General features: G+C 31.0%; 1 protein-coding gene across 9 annotated transcripts in view; it reads right to left on the bottom strand.

Moving 5' to 3' along the window:
• Positions 1 to 21,214, bottom strand: part of LOC126881865 (potassium voltage-gated channel subfamily H member 6) — a 1,259,880-nt gene that overhangs the window by 65,637 nt on the left and 1,173,029 nt on the right. For all 9 annotated transcript variants that reach the window (XM_050646514.1, XM_050646508.1, XM_050646507.1 and 6 more), the window contains 2 exons: positions 13,156 to 13,318; positions 8,472 to 8,582 (listed from right to left, as the gene is read on the bottom strand). In XM_050646514.1, the coding sequence (XP_050502471.1) occupies positions 8,472 to 8,582; positions 13,156 to 13,318 (274 nt within the window). The remainder of the gene's footprint in view (positions 1 to 8,471; positions 8,583 to 13,155; positions 13,319 to 21,214) is intronic.

The following is a 21,214-nucleotide window of genomic DNA, read 5'->3' as shown; positions in this document are numbered from 1 at the left end:
TTTAACCAGAAAATGCACCTTCTTTCAATAACCCCCTCCTTGTGTTTTACCCTGTGTATTAACGTCTGTAATACAAATACTTATCCTCTATCATCGCACGCCCATTTATTGCAACTCCCTGATCTTGATTGTATTCATTTTTTCCAATTTTTTTGATTCTCCTAAGCACCCAATATTTGTTACTCTATTTACCCAGCTTATTTTTAACATCCTTTTATAGCAGCACGTCTCACATGCTTTTATGTCTAAAAATATATTTTAGACATATTCTATATACCTAAAGTATGATGTTTTTGGTATCTTAATGTCGTTAGCTCATTATATGCGTGTTTTCATTATGTTTAGACCACGTACGTCCTCGTTACTGCTTTTGCTTTTCCAGCTTATTCTATAAACAGTGAGGACGTTTGAGTTGGAATAAATTCATTTTCTCGAGAATAGCGACTCTGGAGATAAATCCCAAAACAGGTCGATTTTTATTGTATAAATAATTATGTTAATGTTTATATTAGTGAATAGAGAATTGAATAACCTTTCAAATGAGCTGTCACACAACCCCTATTCTCATTTAAAAAATCATCATTTACGTCATCACGCCCAGATGGATGACGTCTCTAGTATGATGTATATGCCAAAACATGATAATTTAAAAATAAAACTCGAACTGTTTCGGGATTTATCTCCAGAGTCGCCCATTCTCGAGAAAATGAATTTATTCCAACTCAAACGTCCTCACTGTATATGCTTCGGTACATGTGTCGAAGGAGTTCATACAGCCAGTGCAGACTACATACATTTTCAATTTTTTGCGAGATAAATTTTTTTACAAAATATTTTTTCGCATATCCACAAAACTAGATCTTGATGTGTTGCTTTATACAGGCTGAAGTATGATTCCGTCTATATTTTATATGTGAGCGATAATAGGTGGAATGCATAAAGCGTAGTACCTGCTAATGCTTCAAGTATGTACTACATTTTTGAAGATTTTACTACATTTACAAAGCCTTTACTTTCCTCCGTAGCATATACTACTACATACCAGATACATAAAAGAATGTAATACGCTTTTGAAGTATTTGGTAGTTTAGTAGTATTTGCTATCAAGCAAACTATTTAGTAGTATCAGTTCAAGTGAAGTTGGTGGATGGATGACTTCGGCGTAGGTATTTTTTTGTTACAATATGGCAGTATTTACGAATGTAAGTCGTAGAAAAATTTACAAACTAGGAAGAAGATTATAAATTTTTGGGGTCAATCTTTTATCAAAAAAATTTAATAATTCTCAAGAAGATTAACAAGTAACAATTACTTCTTCTGTGTAGTATGTTCTTCTCTTCTACAGTTACTTCTGTTGTGTAGTATGGTCTTCTCAACAAAAGCACGTACGTTAATGTAAAAGAAAATTCTACAAAGTATGTAGATACTATTTGCTAAAGCAATAGTATTTACTACGTTTTATGCATTCCACCCAATGGGTCGATAACCTGTCAATGATTTTCTACTCCAAAAACATCTCTTGGTCTATTATAAATGTGTGTATTTACATTAAATACATTTGTTTCATATTAGACTATCATGGTCACAATGCTTTTGAGGTCGTCGATACATCGCGTCGGGGGTCTTCTCTGGCTTCGCTTGTCTGTCCATGGTCTCCATTTAAGCATTTTTTGTTACCTACCACCTTTAATTCTCGCAACATATCCCGCCCATCTCCATTTTTGCCTTGTAATACATTCGGTAATGTCTTCCTCTCCTATACATCTACGACCTTCCTCATTTCTTAATCTATTTCTAAAACGTATTGTAAGCATTGATCTCACCATTTTTACGTTGTGTCCTCAATTTTTCCGTTGATGTTTTTGTGAGAGTAAGGGTTTCTGCTCTGTATGTGAGGACTGGTAGAATGTACTGGTTGATAGCTTTCCTTTTTAAAGGCATTGGGACATTTTTTTTAAACACGTCTTTATTCCAAATGCAGCCTAACCTAAACTTATTCCTTATAAACTTAAATTGTGTGAGTATTTTGGTGAAATAACAGTGAATTTCTCCAGAGTTGTTGTTGTTTATTTGGGTTTATATGACTGCGGACACTAAATCCATTCGACACTAAATCCATTCTCCAGAGTTATCAGTGTTGTTATTTTAATGAGTGTTTGCTGGAACTTTATTATCATATCTGTTCATATTTCTTTCTCACCTTTTCATTTCTTTTTTGCTGTTTGTGTTTTAACTATGGTTGGATTTTATTTCTATTTTCCTCTGTTTAATATTTAGTTCTTGTCGTTAAACCTTTGAGATTTTTTTAATACTCTGGGCTAATTAGCAAAATACAAGGAAAAGTTATTTACCAGCAATTTTATTGCTGGAATCGAATCTTATTATTGTATGTATTAATAATATAGATATGCAAAGTCCGCAGATAGTGTGCTACTTTTTTATAAACAAAATGGCGCCCGAAAATCGTGTTTTTTTCAATTTTTGCTCTATGACTCCAAAGATTTTAACTTTAGACCAAAAACACCCAAATAAAAATTCACCGCAATTAAATTCTGCATAGAGACGTGTTTTTTCCGATTTACTTCGACGAAAACTTTCCCCGGAAAAAGCGGGTTTTTCCAACAAAATCTTTAATTTTCAACTAAACTTTTAGATAAGTAGTTGTTAATCAATAATTAAATAACTTGGTAACGTAAAAGCCCTTTCCGTATATATTATAATTCCAGAAGTATATGGACATTAGATGAACAGTTTAGCAAAAATTAAAACGTAAATTAAAAATTTACGGTCGCTATAATAACGACAATAATTATGATGCATAAGAATAAATATGATTTTTTCATAAAAAGATACTATACCTATCTAATGTACTATACAGAATTGAAATTGGACTATTTAAGCGGCCTCAGGAATATTTTAAAATTATAAACAATTTTTTGGTTTATAAACAAATATAATATCTCGGGAAATATTAAACTAAATTAAATTGTAAAAACGGTATTCGAAAGACAGCGGCAGAACGCTTCTTTTAAAAGAAAATACGTTTAATTACGACGAGTGGTTCCTGAGATACAACCGGTCAAAGTTGACCGGAATTTACGGCAAAGATATAAACAATAGGATCATAATTTTCAAACCAGCACCTTTTTATTTTTGTCCTCTTTCTCTACACCCATTTTCATATCTTTAAAATCCTCATAACATATATTATTATAATAAAAACTATCGATAATACGTGTGAAAATTGCCATAAATAGCAAAATTCCAATCAAAAATTAGGTTGGAGAAAATGTAACCCTCAAAGTTCAAAATCGGTATACGTTAACAAAATGCATTTTCTCGGCTTCCCATGGAGCAATTTCCTTCATTCTTTTTTTGTCCCCTAATAACTCGAGTATAGCCATCGAACTAACGCATTACTAAATGTCAATCTTGCTTTTGTTTTGTTATAATAGATTAATTTATTTATAAGAACAGAAAATTACATATTTTTTCCAGTTGTAGGCTTTTTTTTTAGATAAACTTACTACAAGTGTGTACCTTTTAAATTTAAAAACATAAATATTCTCATTTGAAAGCTGTATAATTATTTAAACAATTTTTATTTAAACAAATTAAAATATTGTGTTATAATAAATAAATAAATTTATTATAATAAAACAAAAGCAAGTTTGGCATTTAGTAATGCGTTAGTTCGATGGCTCTACTCGAGTTACTTGGGAACAAAAAAATAATGAAGGAAATTGCTCCATGGGAAGCCGAGAAAATGCATTTTTTTTAACGTATACCGATTTTGAACTTTGAGGGTTACATTTTCTCCAACCTAATTTTTGATTGGAATTTTGCTATTTTTGGCAATTTTCACACGTATTATCGATAGTTTTTATTATAATACTATATGTTATGAGGATTTTAAAGATATGAAAATTGGTGTGGAGAAAGAGGACAAAAATAAAAAGGTGATGGTTTGAAAATTATGATCCTATTGTTTATATCTTTGCCGTAAATTTCGGTCAACTTTGACCGGTTGTATCTCAGAGACCACTCATCATAATTAAACGTTTTTTTCTTTTAAAAGAAGCGTTCTGCCGCTGTCTTTCGAATACCGTTTTTACAATTTAATTTAGTTTAATATTTCCCGAGATATTATATTTGTTTATAAACCAAAAAATTGTTTATAATTTTAAAATATTCCTGAGGCCGCTTAAATAGTCCAATTTCAATTCTGTATACTTAGTACATTAGATAGGTATAGTATCTTTTTATGAAAAAATCATAGTTATTCTTATGCATCATAATTATTGTCGTTATTATAGCGACCGTAAATTTTTAATTTACATTTTAATTTTTGCTAAACTGTTCATCTAATGTCCATATACTTCTGGAATTATAATATATACGGAAAGGGCTTTTACGTTACCAAGTTATTTAATTATTGATTAACAACTACTTATCTAAAAGTTTAGTTGAAAATTAAAGATTTTGTTGGAAAAACCCGCTTTTTCCGGGGAAAGTTTTCGTCGAAGTAAATCGGAAAAAACACGTCTCTATGCAGAATTTAATTGCGGTGAATTTTTGTTTGAGTGTTTTTGGTCTAAAGTTAAAATCTTTGGAGTTATAGAGCAAAAATTGAAAAAAACACGATTTTCGGGCGCCATTTTGTTTATAAAAAAAGTAGCACACTATCTGCGGAGTTTGCATAACATCTATATTATTAATATATACAATCATAAGATTCGATTCCAGCAATAAAATTGCTGGTAAATAACTTTTCCCAAAAATGGCCTCTTCTCCGATAATCAGCCCAGACTATAATGTTTGTACATTGTCAAAACATTGAAAATACCTCAGATTTATTTATTTATGTTAGATAAATTTTCAATTTTAGCAAAACACGGTTAACTAACTGTCTTTCTGTTATTTCAATTACCCACATCAACTACTAAGTTAATTGCTAAGTACAGGCAGCTACAGTGTATTTACAAAGGGTGGCTTATTATACGAACGCGGTATATCGGCCAATACTGATCTGATAAAGATGAGAAACTTTTTCATTCAAAATTATAATTTCATCTGGATTCGAACTCACAACCCCTAAGTATTTAAATTCAGTATTTCAACGGCCTTACCACTCACCTACCGAAGCATCAATATGTTTTATTTATGAAATTACTTTATAAATAAAACATATCAAATTACTTTTATACATAAAACATAATATGTAATTTATACAGAGTGAGTTTATGTATGGAACATTGCAATTATCCCGGAAACGGCTTGTACGATTTTTATAGATTTTAGTGTTTAACGGTCTTGTGACGCGGCCGATATTTTGGTGGTATTTACGTTGTTGTCAGATTTTCCGTTTTCCTGGAAATCTAACGAACTCTTATTTTAAATAGAACACCCTACATATTTTTTGCGTTTTGAAGTTAATAAGTAATACTGATTATTTTTTATGTATTGTTCCATATGCCATAAATTACTACATTTTTATTACATCAATTTTCTTTAAACAAATAACAAAAGTATTTTTTTTCGGTCTGGGCTGATATTATTTTATGTTTTTGGACCAATCGGAACAAAAATGATGTTTTGTAATTTTTCTTTCAAGTTGATCGTTTTCAAGTTATAAACAATTTAAAACTGAAAAAATCGAATATGTCGATTTTCAAGGTATCATTACAGTGCAGTCACTGAAGGTGGATATGAGCTATTACCTCCGATTTCGTTGAACCTACATCGATTTGCATGAAAATTGGTGAGTGGTTAGAGGATATCTCAAAAGGAACAAAGGTGACATGGTGCCAACTTGCGCTTTTACCCTGGGGGTGGATGCCACCCCTCCTCGGGGGTGAAAATTATTTTGTTAAAAATAACCTCACAATTCGATAGAGGGAAAAATTATAAGCAAAATTTGTTATATAAAGTTATTAAAATAAATCAAAACTTTTTGAGTTATTAAAGATCAAAAATTTTAATTTTTCGTGAGAAAAATACATGTTTTTAACAGATTTTTCATAAATAACTCAAAAACTATAAGTTTTTACAAAAAAGTTATTATTATCAAAATTGAGGCTAATAAGAAACCAAATAAACTCCGTACTAGAAAAACCTTTCAATGCTAACTAAAAGTGAGTTATAGGTAATTGAATGTATATTTCTTTCGTCGAGTACCCAAATCTAAGTATTCAAGCTTAAATACCGGGAAAATTATGCATTTTATAACATAAACTTATTAAACATTTGTCAAAGTTCATAGAAATATCTATCAAACAAGCCCTCGAACAAGTCGATAGCATTAAAATTTATGCAACAAAAATGTTTTAAAATGTATCTTTTAAAATTTTTTCCAAAAAATGTTATATTTTTTGTAAGTAACTCCGTTAATTTTTAAGATATCAGGTTCACCTAAAAACTAGTTAAAAGTTAATTCCAAGAGCTATTAAAAAACGTCGAAATTAGTCTTTTAGACCTCTTAGTTTTTTAAAAATAAAAGGTTAAATGGCCCCGGTTACATGGTTCTCGCAGCAAAATTGAAATTTTAAACGTTTCTATCTCGGTTATTTTTTACTCTACGGAAATAGCAAAATCGGTACACGACAATTAGACCGAAATCATTAGACCGAAAGCAGTAGACCGAACTCATTAGACCGAAAAGCACTTTACCGAAACCTCACTAGACCGAACAGCATTAGACCGAAATGGTACATAAAATAAAAAAGATTGTAGTAAATTATGCTAAGATTTTGTATATCTGTCTTTTTGTTTATTGCATTTTTTGTATTATTTTATATATAGACTGTGTAAATTGTTACTCTCTACAGTCTGATATGAAATAATTTTCATCCGTTAAACAAATTAGTGAAGATAAAAATAAATTAAGGGTAGAGTGACGTTAAAACCATTTTAACTGTTTATAATCCAAATAACATTTAGTTGTAATTACATTAGTCTTATCTCTTTTACTGCGACAAGTAAAAAGAACTGCTTTTCGGTCTTCTGCTGTTCGGTCTAGTGAGGTTTCGGTAAAGTGCTTTTCGGTCTAATGAATTCGGTCTACTGCTTTCGGTCTAATGATTTCGGTCTCTTTACAGTAAACCAGCAAAATCGGTAGAGTATTTGGAACAGAAACTAAAGTTAGTTAAATATCATTTTTTACGTAGATTGAGTATTTTTGGAGTTATTATAAAAAAAAAAAATGAAAAGTACGATAGTTTTAAAAATTCTGATTTTTTAAAATTCTATCTTTTGTTTCAAAAATATGCATTCTAAACCGGTCAAAATTGTTGAAATCATTAACTATGTTAACCTAAAGAAATTCTTGTGAGGATTACTACAAATTTTAATTTTTGTGGAAATGACGTCTGTTTTATTTTTCACTTTTTCCTAAAATAATCGAAAGGGTTCTCTTATTTTCATCATAACTTGCTTAATTTTGATGCTATTAACTTCTACTTGAGCTCATTTGATAGGTATTCCGAAGTACTTTGACAAGTGTTTAACAAGTATATTTTATAAAATGCATAGTTTTCCCGTTATGTAAGCTTGAATACTAAGATTTGAGTACTCGTCGAAAAAAATATAGATTCAATTACCCAAAACTCACTTTGAAATAACAGTAGTTTAGTTCTTTAGGTAGGGAGTGTATTAAATTTTTTATTATCTTTAATTTTGGTAATATCTTTTTTACAAAAGCTTTTAGTGTTTGAGTAATTCGTGAAAAACAGCATTAAAACATGCATTTTTTTAAGAAAAAATAAAATCTTTGATATTTAATAACTCAAAAAGTAGTGATTTATATTAATAACTTTATATAACAAATTTTGCTTAGAAGTTGCCCCTCTATCGATTTCTGGTATTATTTTTAATAAAAAAAATTTCACCCCCGAGAAGGGGTGGCATCTACCCCCAGGGCAAAAGCGCAAGTTGGCATCATGTCACCTTTGTACCTTGAAGTAGCTTCTAATTACTCACCAATTTTCATGAAAATCAATGAAGGTTCAACGAAATCGGAGGTGAAAACCTTCAGTGACTCCACTATTATGGTTCAAGGTTGATCAGTTTCCGATCAGTATTTTTAATATTTATTTTAAAACATTGTTTTTTAGTTGTTAGTGCAACCTGATCGCCCGGTATGTCATACTCGTTTTATTAACAATTAAATAAATAGTGTTTAGAATAAAATATGCCAAACATTCTTATAGGGAGCTGATAGAAGAAGGTTTAAAGCAATTGAACTCACTCTGTATGTAGGCTAAGTGCACACAATCAGTTTTGAAAGAAACTAAACAATAAATAGTCTGTATGGATAAATAAAATATACTAAATAATATTATGTTGAATACTAAAAATCAATGAAAAAATATTGTTAAGTAGTTAAGTCACTGCCAATTGAAATATATCGTATCATGTAATATTTGGGAAAACATACAAATGAGATTATTAAAGAAACTCTATTTCTACTATACCTGTAATGGAATTTAGAGTTGATGATCTCCTTTTTTCTTCGCCGAAATCCAGATTCAGCGGAGTCACGTCTTGACCGGCTTTATCCGTTGAAAATTCCAGAATTCCGTGACCTATCAAAAAGAAATAAGCAATAAATAAGAGACGGTTATGTTAAGAAGGCGAAATATCTCATAGCAAAATAACAGATATAAAGTGGAAATTTGCAAGGTAATACATCTACTCCTGGATCCCGCGTACCAAAAAAAGTTGATTAAGAGGAAACAGTAGCGATCAACAGGTAGCGACAACGCGTTCCAAGATTGCGGCTGTAATTTTGAATATTTTTTCGAGATATTTGGCACACGTATTCGTAATATAATAAAGAATAGCGGTACAGAGCCCAATTTGAAAAATATATTAATATGTGGAAATTACTCTGTAATTAAATACAATATTAAAAAAACGAGCCTGTACCGCCATTAAGAAGAAGAAAAAAATACACTTTCTTCAAATAAACTTTTTTATCCGATGTCTAGATTTTGTGTCATTTTGGAACTACTAAAAATTTTTATTTCATTAGTAGTTCCAAAATGACACACAATCTAGGCATCGGATAAAAAAGTTTATTTGAAGAAAGTGTATGTTTTTGTTCTTCTTAATGGCGGTACAGGCTCGTTTTTTTAATATTGTATTTAATTACAGAGTAATTTCCACATATTAATATATTTTTCAAATTGGGCTCTGTACCGCCATTCTTTATTATATTACGAATACGTGTGCCAAATATCTCGAAAAAATATTCAAAATTACAGCCGCAATCTTGGAACGCGTTTTGGCTACCTGTTGATCGCTACTGTATCACCTTAAAAACAAGCTGAAAATTTGTTAATAGCTTATAGACCAGGGCTGATCTGTGAAAAAACGTCTATTTTTGGATGTGAGAGGTGGCATTCGGATTTTTGCAGATAAAGTTAGGTGACACCTTCAATAATAATAATTGACTTATGCTCCTTCTCAAACATGCCCGGAACATTAATAAAAAAATTAAAATATTTAAAAATTTCGAAAGACATCGATTTTTTCTACTTTATTTGCTTATAACTTTAAAAAGATTCGTTTTGGAACAAAGTCATACAGCAATAAAATAAAGATAATTGAATTTTGTATGATATACTACTGGTTAAAAATGTCTTAAAGTATTACCCTTTCTGCAATATAGCAATAAATACAAAATAAGGGGCAAAATAAGCCTGTTGTTATTCAATGTTTTTTAATTATTTTGGTGGCACTTAGAACCTTAGTAATTCGCTTAGAAAATTTTTATAGCATACTTAAACCGTCTACCAAATTTCATTAACATCAACTTAATATAATTTGCATAATAAATTTGCAATCTAAATTTATTTTAAAAAAGTTCAAATTTTTAAAAACGTTTTGAACAAAAAGTAGACTATTTAGAAGTTGGCTAATTTTTTTACATACAAAGAGGCGCTCTATCTATCTAATATACTTTACAGAATTAATGTCGGATTATTTAAGGGGCCTCAGCAATGTTTTAAAATTATTAACAATTTTTTGGCTTATAAACAAATAGCTTTGTTTAAAAATTAAAAATTAATTTTTAGCAATTCAAATAATCATAACCGGTATAATTTGACTTAAACTTTCAAATGCTGTCAGAAGAATTGCTATTTTATTTTTTAATCAAAAATTATTCGGGTTCAATAATTGCAATTTTTCGATTTTTGGAAAGTTCAACCGCGTTTATCTCGAAAACTATGCATCCTACGAAAAAACTTGTAAGAATATTTTTTGCTTACAATGACCCAAGAAATACAAAAGAAAATGTTTTATATTGCAAAAAATTGATGTTATGTAATTCCTCAAGTTCTTTGTTTATAACAATCTTATCGACATCCGGATCAACTGTTACCCAAAAAAATCGTGTTCTACGTGTCAAAATACATAAAATAAAAACTTGGGTAAGTCCATCTAAATAAAGGAGGCCGTTGCACCCCCTCCTGGCGACAGCACTAATTTGTTTATAAGCCAAAACATTGTTTATAACTTTAAAACATTGCTGAGGCTGCTTAAATAATCCGATTTTAATGCTGCAAGGTGTATTAGATAGGTAAAGTGCCTGTTTATATGTAAAAAAATAGAAAACTTTTAAATGGTCTACTTTTTGTTCAGAAAGTTTTTAAAAAATTTGAATTAAAAAAAATAGATTGCAAAATTATTATGCAAAATCTATTGGGTAGATTTTAATGAAATTTGGTGAACGATTTAAGTATGTTGTAAGAATTTTCTAAGCGAATTACGAAAGTTCTAAGTGCAACCAAAGTGGTCGAAAAACATTGAATAAAAACAGGCTTATTTTGCCCCCTTATTTTGTACTTATTGATATTTTGCAGAAAAGGTTATCATTTAAAACATTTTTAATCAGTCGTATGTCATACAAAATTTAATTAACTTTATTTTATTTTTCTACGACTTTGTTCCAAAATGAATCGTTTTAAAGTTATAATATAAGGAAAACAAGAATGTGTGTGTACTTTGTACGCACGTAAGAAGTTATACTTCTACTACATATTATCTGATTTTTAAGACAATACCAAAAATTTAAAAAAATAAAAGAATAAAACGCACACAAACACATTGAAAAATGCCACAAAGAAAAAATGATTTCTGAACGATAATAATTGTTGGCAAAAATTTTAAATACGCATTTTCTGAAAAAAAATTATATAACAAATATACTTACAATCATAACATCCATAAAAAAATAAAAAAATAAAACTTACATCAGGAATTGAACCCGTGAATTTCGTGGCGCTTTGATTCGTAATCGAAGCGTAGACTCACTCGTCTAATCCCACATTATTTATCATGTGGAAAAATACGGTAACTGAACGTTTTACTGCTTGACAGTTGTTTTAAAAATTAAATTATGTAGTTTAAATTTTATGGAAGAAAATATAAAAATATAACAGAACAGTAAGAAAACAATATATTAGATGAAGATTGGTAGAACTTTTGTTGGTAATCAAATTAAGTATGTAAATCAAAGCATTACATACCTACTAGATAAATAAATCTACGCCAAAAAATCATAATTTAAAAATAAAAATCGAACCTAATTTGGGATTTCTCTGTAAAATCCGCATTCTTGAGAAAATAAATGTATGTATTTCAACCTAATCCAAATGTATAATTACAATATGATTATAATAAAAACTACTTACCAAATTAGAATGAGTTTTCCTTGTCCAAAATAGTCCAAAAGTCCAAAAATATAGGTATATAAAAACTATTTAAAAAGGCAGTATAACTATTAACTAACTTTTGTTTGTTGTTTCTTTTCACACAAATTTTAAAACGCAACAACCATAAATAATCTAACTACAGCTGTGCCACAGCCGCCATATTGAATAATTTTTGACATGTCATTTGAACATCCAATCAGAACAAAGTTATAATGCGCATGCGCCCGGTCGCTAGGTTTTACCATATAAAAATTCATCCTCTATCGCCGGTAAAGAAGTATAACTTCAAAAAGTAGAAAAAATTCGATGTTTATCGAAATTTTTAAATATTTTAATTTTTTTATTAATGTTCCGGGCATATTTCAGAAGGAGCATAAGTCAATTACAATAATTGACTGGCAAGGTCTGGTTTCATGAACATGCATAAAATGCTCTGTAATCCCAAGCTATCAGTCACAATAAGATTGAGAACACTAAAGTGTTATGCGTGGTCTCTATTACTATATGGCTGTGAGACCTAGACATTAAAACAGTGTGACGTCAACAAACTGATTTCATTCCATTTGGACATTAACTTTTCCAAAACCAAAATCACGATATTCCACAAGAACCCCCATGAACAATTTACACCCAACATAAATAAATGGTATCACCCTTCAGAGTTCCCAAAGCTTCATATACCTACTTGGACAGAGAGCTAAATAGTCAGCTAGACCACTCAAAAGAAATTAAAAGACACATTGAAATAGCAAGGTCTGGTTGCATTAGCATGCGTAAAATGTTCTGTAACCCCAAGCTATCAATCACAATAAGACTGAGAACACTAAAGTGTTTTGTGTGGTCTCTATTACTATATGGCTGTGAGACCTGTACATTAAAACAGTATGACGTCAACAAACTGAATTTATTCGAAATGTGGATGTAAGTACCGCCGAATGCTAAGAATAAGCTGGATCAGCAGAACTACGAATGAAGAAGTACTGGAAATAATGAGCACACGACCTCATCTGGCCAATACAATCAAAATTAGAAATACGTCATATCTAGGATACATAATAATATGTTATAGGGAATTTGAGCAGTTCCAGGTAATATTAGAAGGCAAAATCGAAGGTAAAAAGGTATAGGATGAAAGAAAAAATCCTGGCTCCGAAACATCAGAGATTGGACCCACACAACAGGATATGACTTAATTCATCAAGCCCAGAACAGAGAGAAATTTACCATATTGATCGCCAACCTCAATAGAGAAGGCACTTAGGAGGAGGAGAAGGAGTATAAAGTAGTATGAAAAGCAAATGGTGAATAATTTCATGCGTGTGTAATAATATAATGGAAGTATGGAAGAACTATACATCAGAATCATATTAGTTTCAGAACGTTAAAAGGTATTCTCTGGTTAATTTAAGCATTAGATTGAGTTAGCAATTTTGCTTACCTGACTCCGATTCATCACTGTATTGTGACTCCTGTCGCCCGTTCACAGAATTACCACGACTTGAGACACCATTCGATCTAGCCGAAGGTACCCCACGGAAATATCTATTTTCTTTATCCTTTGGATAAAACGACCGCCTTGGAACAACTCCAGCTTGCTCATCCTAAATCAATACAATACATTTGTTTATATTGTTACTAAAAGCTACTGATGTCTTTATTTTTATTAAAGGCCTCAGTGAATAATTTTATTTTTTTATTGGGTAAATTGTCTTGTCTTTACATTACAGAAACCTATAGCATACGTAAAAAATGCCATCGTGTAAATGATAAATGTCTGTTGTTCAACCATTCTGTTGCATTTATTTGTCAAGCCTCTCGAAGATCCCTTGAAATGGAACAAATTTATATTTTCGATATTCCAGCAGAAAATTTCTCCGACAAATCTCTAGCTGTTTTCTTTTGTCTGATACATTGTCCAAGTGTCAAAAGAGCGTTGGTCTCACTATTGTTTCATAAGTTTGAATCTTGCGTTCAACAGTGCATTATAATGATCCTACTACTTTGCTATCTTTCAATAACCGTTATCTTTTTCTCTCTCTTCGCCTCTTATATTTGTAACTGTTACTGCAAGGTAGTTAAATTCTGTTACCTTCTCTTTATACTCTCCCACATTAGTCCTACTACTTTGCTATCTTTCAATAACCGTTATCTTTTTCTCTCTCTTCGCCTCTTCTATTTGTAACTGTTACTGCAAGGTAGTTAAATTCTGTTACCTTCTCTTTATACTCTCCCACATTAGTCCTTAGAGTGATCCATTTATTTTATTCGACATTTCCCCTCTCATTTTCATATTAGACCTGGCCCGCGTACGAAAAAAAGTTGATTAATAGCTTAACGGTGTCTAGTCGGACAAACTTTGATGTATGGGAACACTGGAACAGAGGAAGTTTTAATTGTGGAACAGTTTAAAAATTTGGAAGGTCAGATTACGAAAACGTCCCTTCTATTTTGTCGGACAGAACTTCCAATTGATTTGTTACTATTTCATTAAACTCTCATGCAAAAATCAGACTAGTGTTTATCACCAAATGGGCATTTTAATAAGTGGAACACGAAAAACATGTCAAATGAAAAGAATTATATTGGTGATAAATAGCAGTCTGATTTTTGCATGAGAGTTTAATTTAATAGTCTAAGAGCTAGGAGCGGATTTTGTGCGTGATAAGTAATATGGAAAAACTATACGGAGATATGTTGAATTAGTTATGTACATGACTTTCCCCAACGGCCGGAAACCAGAGTGGGGGACGAGGGTAGTAGTTATAGTGGTAGGCAGGGGTGAGTATAAAAATATAAGGGGTTTTTTTGCCGTTCGTGATCGAGATAGTACACCAAAATTTGGAAATAAGTAGATCATGACATTACTAAGTAAAATCTCCAGAGGCGGAACGCTGCGTGGGGGACAAATGTTGTGCTGCGTCACAAAAAAAATACAAACTGCCACTTTGACCCCTTAAGACTACCCTCATCCCCAACTCTGGTTTCCTCCCCTGGAGATTTTGCTTAGTTACGCCATGATCTACTGACTTCCAAATTTTGGTTCACTATCTCAATCACGAACGTCACAAAAATCCCTTATAATTTTTATATTCACCCCTGCCCCACCCCTTTGTCGGCCACGCAGCGTGCCACCCCTGCAGATTTTACTTAGTTACGTCATGACCTACTTATTCCCAAATTTTGGTGCACTATCTCGATCATGAGCGTCACAAAAAAATAGTAAAAACCGCGACTTTGACCCCTTATAACTACCCTCGTCTCCCACTCTGGTTTTCGGTCGTTGGGGAAAGTCATGTATGGTATGTTAAACAGTAAATGGTTAAGTTCAATTAGTTACCACTATAAACAGCCCGGATTAAACGATAATAGTATAAAAGGCCCGGTTTCAGGTAAAATTTATTTTAGGCTTTATTATGGGAGTACCGTCTAGTCAGTGTTAATTGCAAAAGACCAACTCTGTCTACCTCGGTGGCTTATCGCTCCGGGTGGGTCTTAACAATGGGCCAGGTCAGATAAATTTAATAATATTTACGACCGCACTAATTGAATTCAAACCATTTACTGTTGAACAAACATACACAACTAATTCAACATATCCTCGTATAGTTTTTCCATATTACTTATCACGCACAAAATCCGCTTCTATCTCTCCGACTATAATGGTAACAAATCAATTGGAAGTTCTGTCCGACAAAATACATGGGGCGTTTTGTAATAGTGCGATTCCTCTGTAATTTTCATAGTTCTCTCACCTTTCTTGTGAATTGGGCAGATGAGTGCTATGTGCCATTGCTCTGCATATTTTCGTTCTCGTCTATTTTTATAATAAGTCTAACTATCTTTTACTGTAGTACCTATATCTCTTCATACTTTTAATACTTCTACCGGCACTCCGCTTTCGCCCATACTTTTATTATCTTTAAATCTCTTATTACTTCTATTACCTCCTTTTCTGTTAGTTCATGTGTTGGTTGTGGTTTTGTTTTTTGTATTCTTCTACTTCTTCTTGTGCTGTCTTCTAACGAAGTTTGGCGATCACTTCCTTAACCTTTAACTACACGCGCTGGCGTATTTTGTACGCCAAATATAAGAATTCTTCTGCAAATCTATTTAAAAATTTAATTTTTGATCTTGTTTATCTCTCTAACCTATCACTGGAATGTGCTTTACAATTTGGTTTTAGTTTCGTTATAATCGGCGTTCTGGGAAGATCGTAATTTACAGTTTAGTATTTGTTGTTTCCGGTGGTGGACAATATATGCCACGATTATATTAATATAAGTAGCAAGATAAGTTCATATTTCAATTGTTTTTTAGTCATTAAGGCACAAAATATATTTTTCTTTATAAACAATACGTTTTCTCCTATAAAAAATCACATTTCAAAAAAATTTTTATTAGTAATCTTATTTATCATGGAATCCAGTTGTTCCATGATTCCAGCTATAAATCCCAATTGGCTTACTGAGAAGGAACTCCAAGTATTCACTGATGCTGAAAAAGGTTTATAACAAACAACTAAGTGTATTTTTTCAAAAAAAAAACAAATCTGCTGTTTTTAAGTGTATTTTCGTGTGGCGTATAAAGTACGCCACGCGTGTAGTTATGTTATTACTCCAGGCTGTGGGTGAAAAATAGGTCGATTTCAGGATATAATTCAGGAATTTTTGAAACCTATCAGGTGTTGTAAAGGACGATGCCAGGAATAACTTCTACTAAAATGTGACCAAAAATATTGTGAGCTTTTTTTTCTATTGCGATTTTCATTTGTTAAATTTGCAATTTTTAAATATTTTTAATTTTGCAGCTTAGGATATTGATTCTAGGGAAAAACTTTTTAATAGAAAGTTATAGTAAATTAAAAAACCTACAATTTGACCTATGGTAAGTTTAATTTCGTTTATTGGTTATTGCAAAACAGCCTGCGAAAAGTCCAAAATGGCCGATTTTTACAATTGCGCTATTTATTGTACAAATAATTTTTTTTTATTTTTTAAAGCTTTAAACTGAAGATATTTCAATTCCAAACATAAAACAAAATTGTAAGGCCGGATTAACGAATTTGTTGCTTAGATATTATAAATTGTTTATCCCAAGAGGTCAAATGTCGAAAGCAATAACTTTTTCAAAAAAAAATCATAGAGACTTGGTGAAACATCCAATCTCCTTCTAAAGAGTTATATTTTCATATTCTGATGTAAATAAATCGTTAAAACATTTTTAAACTTCTAATTCTTGGGTTTGAAAATAAGAGGGCAAATTTCGTTAAAAACATTTACAGCTGAAGCGGCCCTGTATATCCTATGAGTTTTTAACTTACAAATTATTGTTGATAAAGACAAGACAAAGATTAAAAAAAAAAATAAAAAAATTTCTAAGACCAACTGAAGCCGAGCTAAATGTTGGGCTTGGAAATAAGGAGGCAAATTTTGTTATAAACATTTAGATCTGAAGCGGCCCTGTACATCCTATGAGTTTCTAACTTACAGAGTATTGTTGCTGAAGACGAAACCAAGATTTATAAAAAAATAAAAATTTTCTACAACCAACTGAAGCCGAGATAATTGTTTCTTTTTTCTTAAATCGTAGTGCCTTTATTTATAAAAATTAAGAAATTATTTTACGGTCATTGACTAAAGAAAGACTTATACTATCTTAAATTAAAAATTATTATAAAATATAGTTACATTTAAATATTAAAAATTATTTTTAAAATCGGTGCTTTTGCGAGCGTCCAAATTTTGCAAATCAATATTACCATTATAATATACAGTCTATTTACCACTGTATTTGTTTTTCTTGATAAACTTTTATATGTGAAATCTCATTTCTGAAGAAATAATATTACAAAAATGATACATATATATGAAATATATAACTATATTTTTAATTTTTTCATTATTATATAAATATAATAATAATAATGTTACTTCTTATTATACAATATAAAACTTTTTCTTCTTGTAGTGACTATCCGTTTTGGATGTTGGCGACCATCATGGCAATCTGTACTTGCACACTAAATCGTTACTGCTGCTCTAAAAAGATTTGTAGTTGTGTTGAACGACCTAAGTAAATTTTCTAGCAAGGTAATCCTTCGCCTTCCTGGTTCTCAGTTTCCAAATGGGGTTTGCCAAATTGCCATGAAGGTCGCCAACATCCAAAACGGATAGTTACTACAAGAAGAAAAAGTTTTATATTGTATAATAAAAAGTAACATTATTATTATTATATTTATATAACAATGAAAAAATTAAAAATATAGTTATATATTTCATATATATGTATCATTTTTGTAATATTATTTCTTCAGAAATGAGATTTCACATATAAAAGTTTATCAAGAAAAACAAATACAGTGGTAAATATACTGTATATTATAATGGTAATATTATTAAATTGTTTTTGGTCAAAATTTAATACAAGTTAAGTCAAAATTTTCCGAGCGCGCGGATTTGAAGCGAGCCGGGCGATTTGCAAAATTCGGCCGCTCGTAAAAGCACCGATTTTAAAAATAATTTTTAATAATTAAATGTAATTTACGTTATAATAATTTTTATTTTAAGATAATAGAAGTCTTTCTTTAGTCAATGACTGTAAAACAATTTCTTAATTGTTATAAATAAAGGCACTACGATTTAAGAAAAAATAAACAATTATCTCGGCTTCAGTTGGTTGTAAAATTTTTTTATTTTTTTATAAATCTTCGCTTCGTATTCAGCAACAATAATCTGTAAGTTAGAAACTCATAGGATGTACAGGGCCGCTTCAGCTCTAAATGTTTATAACGAAATTTGCCCCCTTATTTTCAAACCCAACATTTAGCTCGGCTTCAGTTGGTCGTAGAAATTTTTTATTTTTTTATAAATCTTCGTTTTGTCTTCAGCAACAATAATCTGTATGTTAAAAACTTATAGGATGTACTGGGCCGCTTCAGCTCTAAATGTTTATAACGAAATTTTCCCCCTTATTTTCAAACCCAAAAATTAGAGGTTTAAAAATATTTTACGCATTTATTTACATCAGAATATGAATATGAAAATATAACTCTTTAGAAGCAGATTGGATGTTTCCCCAACTCTCTACGATTTTTTTTCAAAAAGTTATAGCCTTCGACATTTGACCTCTTGGGATAAACAATTTATGATATCTAAGCAACAAATTCGTTAATCTGGCTTTACAATTTTTTTTAACCAATAAACGAAATTAAACTTACCATAGCTCAGATTGTAGGTTTTTTAATTTACTACAACTTTCTATCAAAAAGTTTTTCTCTAAAATCAATATCCTAAGCTGCAAAATTAAAAATCTTTAAAAATTGCAAATTTAACAAATGAAAATCGCAATTAAAAAAAAAAAGCTCACAATATTTTTGGTCACATTTTAGTATAAGTTATTCCTGGCATCGTCCTTTACAACACCTGATAGGTTTCAAAAATTCCTGAATTATATCACGTTTTTTCACCCACAGCCTGGGGTATATAACTTGATACGCGGGTAGTTAAAGGTTAAATGCTTCTCTATCTTTTGTAACGTGAAATATCTGTTTAACACTGAGGTAAGTCCAATCTTTGATATTTCTCAACCAAGATTTCTTCTTTTTGCCCAAGCCTTTTCCCCCCTCTTCTATTCCTTGCATGATGACGTGTAGTAGAGAGTATTTATCGTTTCGAAGTATGTACTAGGTACGATATTTTTCTTATTTTAATTGTGTTCATAAGCTTTCTGACATGTACCGGGTGTCCCAATAAGAATGGCTCTCGGCCATATCTCAGGAACCGTTTATAGTAGAGCTTTGAAATAAAAAATTTTATAACAAAAGTTGCCTCAGGAAAAGCCTGGAAATTATTTTCATAATTGTGGGACTACCGCTAGAGGGCGTAATTGAATATCAAAAATTAAAAAATCTAAATTTTACAAAATTTTCCTAATCAAGGGGCATTGGAAATCCGATCGCCGTATTCTTCATAAAATTCTACGCATATTTGATTTGACAAGTTTAGGTCTACCTTTGGAAATAAGAGGTGGGGGTGAGTGGGAACCTTGTTATGAAAAACTGGCTGTGAGTCCGGTTCTGATTAATCAAATTTTGCAAACTTGGTCTTGTTGAAGACAGATCTTTTTCGTCAATGTAAAAGTTATGATTTCCAACCAACTTACTGAGTAATATGCCAGCTAGAAGGCGTTATTTAATTTTTTTCAGAAATCTAGTGTTCCTTGGAAAATATTAAATACAAACATGCATTTTTAATACCATATTACAAAATTAGACAAAATTAGCAACAGAATAGCGAAAACCGCATGTTAATACCTTTTTTCTATCTCGAGATATCTTACAAAACGTGTAAATTTAAAAACATAACTGTTACTGTCACCGGTAAACGAAATTAATTAAAAGTAGTGTGCTATGGAAACAACAAAGAACATTTTCCAGCTGTCAACGTATGTTAGGTCTTTTCAACGCTTCTCATTTGTTTCGAGCCTCGTTCATATCTCGTATATTAATATTATACACGGATTATACGGCATATGACAGAGGCTCGAAACAAATGAGAAGCGTTGAAAAGCCCTATTACAAAGAAATAAAAACAACTATTTAGTGATGACATAAACGTTCAAATTTTTGCCCATCATTTTCGTTGCAAACATTTACTCTTTCAAGAGTAGATTGAACAGCAGTCTCAATTTCTGCTTTCGATATACTTTGAATGGCGTTTAGTATTCTCTGGATAATGTATCCTAGAGTAGTGTATGATGGGCAACAATTTGAATATTTAGGTCGCCACTAAGTAGTTCTTTTTGTTCTGTGTTATATTTAATTTTAATAGTATTGTCTCTCTTTATATTGTTGTTTTAATTAATTATATTTTTATACGTTGACATCTGAAAAATGTTATTTTGTTTTTTTCCACAGCACACTACTTTTCATTAACTTAGCTTACTGGTGATAGTAACAGTTATGTATAAAATTTACACGTTTCCCGAGATATCTTGAGATAGAAAAAAGGTATCGACATGCGGTTTTCGCTATTCTATTGCTAATTTAATCTAATTTTATAAAGTATGATTAAAAATGCATACTTGTATTTAATATTTTCCAAAGAAAACTTGATTTCTGAAAAAAATTAAATAACGCCTCCCAGCTGGCTTATTACTTATTAGGATGGTTCAAAATTATCACCTTTACATTGAAGAAAAAGATCTGTCTTCAACAAGACCTAGTTTTCAAAATTGGATTTAGCACAACCGGAGTTACAGCCATTTTTTCATAACAAGGTTCCCACTCACCCCCACCTCTTATTTGCAAAGGTAGAGTTAAACTTGTTAAATTAAATATGCGCAGAATTTGATGAAGAATACAATCATCGGATTTCCAGTGCTCCTTCATTAGGAAAATTTTGTAAAATTTTGATTTTTTTATTTTTGATATTCAATTACGCCCTCTAGCGGTGGACCCACAATTATGAAAATAATTTCCAGGCTTTTCCTGAGGCAAC

The sequence above is a fragment of the Diabrotica virgifera genome, chromosome 3 (assembly GCF_917563875.1).
Source record: "Diabrotica virgifera virgifera chromosome 3, PGI_DIABVI_V3a".
Classification (NCBI taxonomy): Eukaryota; Metazoa; Arthropoda; class Insecta; order Coleoptera; family Chrysomelidae; genus Diabrotica; species Diabrotica virgifera.
The sequence above is the reverse complement of the archived record's forward strand: the minus strand, read 5'-3'. Positions and strand labels throughout refer to the sequence as shown.